The sequence below is a fragment of the Thalia democratica genome, chromosome 5, assembly GCF_965202585.1.
Source record: "Thalia democratica chromosome 5, ktThaDemo2.hap1.1, whole genome shotgun sequence".
In the NCBI taxonomy this organism is placed as follows: Eukaryota; Metazoa; Chordata; class Thaliacea; order Salpida; family Salpidae; genus Thalia; species Thalia democratica.
In genome coordinates, this window is record NC_139169.1 from 46,190,017 (window position 1) to 46,194,704 (window position 4,688).

The 4,688-nt window shown below is 29.2% G+C and overlaps 1 protein-coding gene across 1 annotated transcript; it reads right to left on the minus strand.

The window, feature by feature from the left end:
• Positions 1 to 293: 293 nt before the first annotated feature.
• On the minus strand, positions 294 to 4,421 carry LOC145837263 (puromycin-sensitive aminopeptidase-like). Its single transcript, XM_082945066.1, has 3 exons — positions 4,292 to 4,421; positions 1,198 to 3,356; positions 294 to 906 (listed from the first exon to the last, which is right to left on the minus strand). The coding sequence occupies exons 1-3, from the start codon at positions 4,415 to 4,417 to the stop codon at positions 573 to 575; spliced, it is 2,619 nt and encodes an 872-aa protein (XP_082801192.1). The 5' UTR covers positions 4,418 to 4,421; the 3' UTR covers positions 294 to 572.
• Positions 4,422 to 4,688: the final 267 nt, after the last annotated feature.

The window sequence follows — 4,688 nt, forward strand, 5'->3', positions numbered from 1 at the left end:
TGTTAAAAATTATTATCAACAATTTAATACATTTTAGCAAATAATTTTATTAGATCATTTTAATTAAGAAACTATAAAAAACTATTTAATAGAGATACTTATGATTATATAGAACTTGACTTAAGTTTGAAAGCTGAATAATTGTATAATAATAATAAGTAAACAACAAAAGGGTTGATCACGCCAATTCGGTCATCAGACCACAAGTTTCGGTAGACTGAGACCGGTCGAATAAGGACGAAACCGGTCTCAGTCTACCGAAACTTGTGGTCTGATGATCGAATTGACGTGATCAACCCTTTTGTTAAACTTGAGCTTATCTCTCGGCAAACGAAAGTCCAGGCTTCTGCTCTGCTTACTTTCGCCGATGTTTTTTGTTGGAAGTAAACAACATTACGTTTATTTGAGCACTTAAGCTGGTTTTTTTTGGCACTAGCTAAAACCACAGAAATACAAGCATTAAATTAATAAAAAATCTATACAGTTATATATTATGTACTACAGATGCTTAGGCTTAAAAATCAACTTTAAATTTATCTAAAACTATCAGTAAAAATAAGTTATAAAATATATTAGTTTTTACCAGAAGTTTTGTTTTGATTTTGTAGAAAACTAATAAGTTCTTCCTGATGCATTTTCCACTGCAAAATTCTCTCTTTTATTTTCTCAACTGACTGTTTGTACGCTCTCATTGCAATTTGAGGTACTTTGCCTTCAAAAAAGTTCTCAACCTCTATCAACTTTTCATCTGAAGCAAAGTTTTCAATAGAGTATCTGACAATGCGACCAATTGCTCGCCCACCGCGATACATTTCTGTGAAAACAGACCAATTTTCCTGCACCATTTGCCACATTTTATCCCTTCCCTCTTTGCTGGTGCTGGCCATTGAATAGAGTACAAAATACCTTTAAGTATTAATTTTCACGTTAAAATTTATAGCTTCATAAAAATTATGTATAGTAATAAACTAGTTAAATTTTACTAAGAGAATAGTTAAAAACCTTTTTACTTTTTTGTTCAATTTATCATATATAAAATACTACTTCTCTGATTAAAACTTATATAAGCATATATTTTAACTTTAAATTAGTTAAAAAGATAAGTTTTTGTAAATATAGTTTAAAAACAGTTTATTAAAAACTATAAATCTTTTAAAAGTAATATAATAAAAATACATTTAAAATTTTCAATTAAACCTGGTGTTGTCTCTTATATTTTGAGACATCATGTAATCTTGGGCCATCTTGAAAGCTTCAGGATCTTTAATGCAGCCAAGAACTGATTCAACACAGCTCTTTGCTTCTTGAGAATCAGTACTTTTATGCATTTTTATTATCTTTTGAAACTCTTCTGGCCCACCTTGTGAAAGATACTTGCCAAAAACAGCTTTGACTAGCGAAGAATCTATACTCTCGATATTTTCAAACTTTTCTATTAAAATTCTATTAATTTTCGTACTATCATAATTGCTGAAAATTAGGTTTCTCATCAAAGGAGCAAAGTGGTCCTCATAACCATAAGCATCAATACTAGTTTCAGATGCAATTTTTTCAAGTAATGAGTTCTTAAAATCAACAAACATTCTAGTTGAACTTTCGTCATTCCAAATAAGAAACTTTATTTCTGTTAGTTTCGTTATGATTTCATTCCACACAGGATATTTTGTTTCATTCCTGTATACTTTTAAAGCTACTAGATAACTAGCAAGGGAAATTTTACCTGCTTTGGCAATAGAATATACATCATTTATTATGTTTAATCTATCAATATAGTTCAGCTTATTTTCTTTTACTGCTAATAACAGTTTATCAAGCATCTCTTTGTCATAATTAACTCTGTAAAAACCACAAAAATCAGGGTTTAATTTTATTAAGTCATCCTTTTTAACTCCCTCTAGAGTGAAAGTTGTTTTCTTAGATTCAAATAAAAACTGGTGAACTTTAATTGAACTGTTATTTTTTGAATATGTCTCTACGGATATTGGCACACTCCACAAAAATTCTGTGTTAGAACAAGATGATGATGTTGTATACTTGCATTGAGTTAAACTTAAAGTAACTGAGTTTTCAGTACTGTCTTTTATACTTACATCAATTATAGGGAAACCCATTTGAAGAGTCCAGGTTGACATGACTTTTTCTACAGGTTTTCCACTTGCTTCTTCAAGACATTTCCATAAATCTTCAGTTTGAGTATTTTGGTATGAAAATTTTTTTAGATACTTCTGTATACCAGCTTGAAAAAGCTCAGCTCCTATCCAGTTGTACAACATTCTGATGACTGAAGAGCCTTTCTGGTAAGAAATTGCATCAAATATTTCGTCCACTTCTTCTGGGTTGCCTACAGCTACTTCAATTGGATGACTGTTGTCTAGTGCGTCCATGTCTAATGCCGTGATTATTGTTTCATTAACATATTGTCCCCAAATTTGGTATTCTGGATGACAATGGTGAGTTGCCATGTACTGCATAAATGATGCAAACCCTTCTTTTAGCCACAAATGTGTCCACCATTCCATAGTAACCAAGTTTCCAAACCACATGTGTGCCAATTCATGACAGACAATGATGGTCACCCACTGTTTTTGTTTGGCAGATGATTTTTCACTGTCAACTAGAAGGGCTGATTCACGATATGTCACTAAACCCCAGTTTTCCATTGCACCAATAGGAAAATCAGCAACTGCAATTAGGTCTAATTTTGTTAGAGGGTATGGAATGTCAAAATAGTTGTCATAAAAGTCCAAGGCTCTAGTTGCTACATCTAGAGCGTGTTTACCTTGGTAAGACTTACTTGGTGGAGTGTAAACTCTTACCTTTACGCCATGTTCAGAATATTTTTCAATGAAATCAAATTTTCCAACTGCATATGCAAGTAAATACGTGGACATCACTGGAGTTTTTTTGTAGCTTAATCTTTGTTTAACCTCTCCATTTATACTTACTTCAGTTTCAGATTCAACATTCATGTTAGATAGTGCTACTAAATCTTTATTGACAATTAATACAACGGAAAAAGTTGCTTTAAGCAATGGCTCATCCCAGCAAGGAAAAGATTTTCTAGCTCCAGTAGCTTCAAAATGGGTGACTGCGTTGTAATTGACTACTCCATTACTGATGCACTTGGACCGATAAAAACCTTTCATTTTGTCATTTAAAATGCCTACAAATCTTATTCGCAACTTTGCTTTTCCAATAGGTAGCTCTTGTGAAAAAGTTATTCTACATGTTTCTTCATGTTCATTGCAGGTATTATTACAACATTGTATTAATCCAAGATTTTCATGTTCTAAATATATCTCATTTATTTGCAACTCTAAACTGTTAAGTAATATCTCACCAACACTTTTTTCTATCTGAAAAAATAGTGTAAGTTATTATTTAGTTTTAGGTATTAAAGTAATCAAAGAAATCTTAAATCATGAAGGGCCCAACAGTTTTTCTCAAACTAGATGAGCTTGCTAAAGTTTAAAGTGTAAACAATAAGTAACTTTTTAAAGAATAAAAACGTTTAAAAAACTTTTATAATATAGTCAAGTTTGCAAAAGGTTTTTTAATAGAAATTAAAGCAAAAACTTTTTTTATTGTATTTTCTTTTTTAACTTAATAAAAGTTTACAAACTTTATTTTTGATCAAGATAACTCAAATATTCAGGAAACATACTTTAAATAATAAGAAATAAAAATCTAAAATTTTCAAAAATAAATAAATAAAAGTTTTAGACAAAAAAATATATAATTTTAAAATCTATTGTTGTTTTTAATTCAAAAAAATTCCTTTGGTTTTATAGTTTAATTTAAGTAATCAACTAGATAGCTGTAAAGATTTGAATAATTTTTATTAAAAAATTAAGAGAATAAACTTTGAGTTTTACTATTATTAAGTTATTTTGAATTTTTAAATTGTTTAGATTTTTGTTAATTACTGAAAAAAGAGTAATAACTTCATAAAGATAAGCTCTATAAAATAACATTAACTTGTAAAAAACAAGAGGAACCCTCAAAGTTCTTAAATGTAATTTGTGGTTTTTGTTTTATAAAAAATAAAATAAATTATTGTTTTCCACTACTTAAATACTAAACCTCGAGTATATTCAATTGTTTGATAAGTAAAAAAAAACTTGTATAACTAATCAACAACATAATTCAAGCATACTGAAAAAGCAACTTACAATATAATAATTAAGTAGAGACGTTTTTTAGAGTTCAGTTTTAATACCAAAATTTTACAGATTTACAAAAAAAAACAATATTTTATCTTATAACTGTGCTTAAAAAACGGAAAACTTACATCTATGTGGATATCCACAGAACCATTAAAGGTAAAATTTTCTAAATCTGGTTCTAACTCCAGTTCATAATGAGAAGGTTTTACAGAAGTTGGTAGGCGGCAAAAAGTTGTTCTATTGCTAGACATTTTAGCTTAGAATAATCTAAAAATACTTTGAATGATTTAGCCAATATTTGGTACACAGTAAACTTTAAAATTTCTAAATTATTACATTACTTATTATTAAATAAAAGCAAATAGATGTTAAGGGAATTAGGAAAAAAGACATTTTTCTTGACCAAAAAAATTAATATTGGTTTTACATAGTACAGAGTTGCCACTCTTTGAGTCAAAAAAGTTGTCTTGAGTGACTAAAAACTTTCCTAATTAACCTTAGACTGTCATGAGTCGAAAAAGT

Bases quoted from the DNA above. Each gene is read 5' to 3' on its own strand.
- LOC145837263 (XM_082945066.1), bottom strand. From the start codon at position 4,417: ATGTCTAGCAATAGAACAACTTTTTGCCGCCTACCAACTTCTGTAAAA. The intron at 3,357-4,291 runs GTAAGTTTTCCG...CTATTTTTTCAG, and splicing joins CTGTGGATATCCACATAGAT to ATAGAAAAAAGTGTTGGTGA. The intron at 907-1,197 runs GTTTAATTGAAA...TAATACTTAAAG, and splicing joins AATATAAGAGACAACACCAG to GTATTTTGTACTCTATTCAA.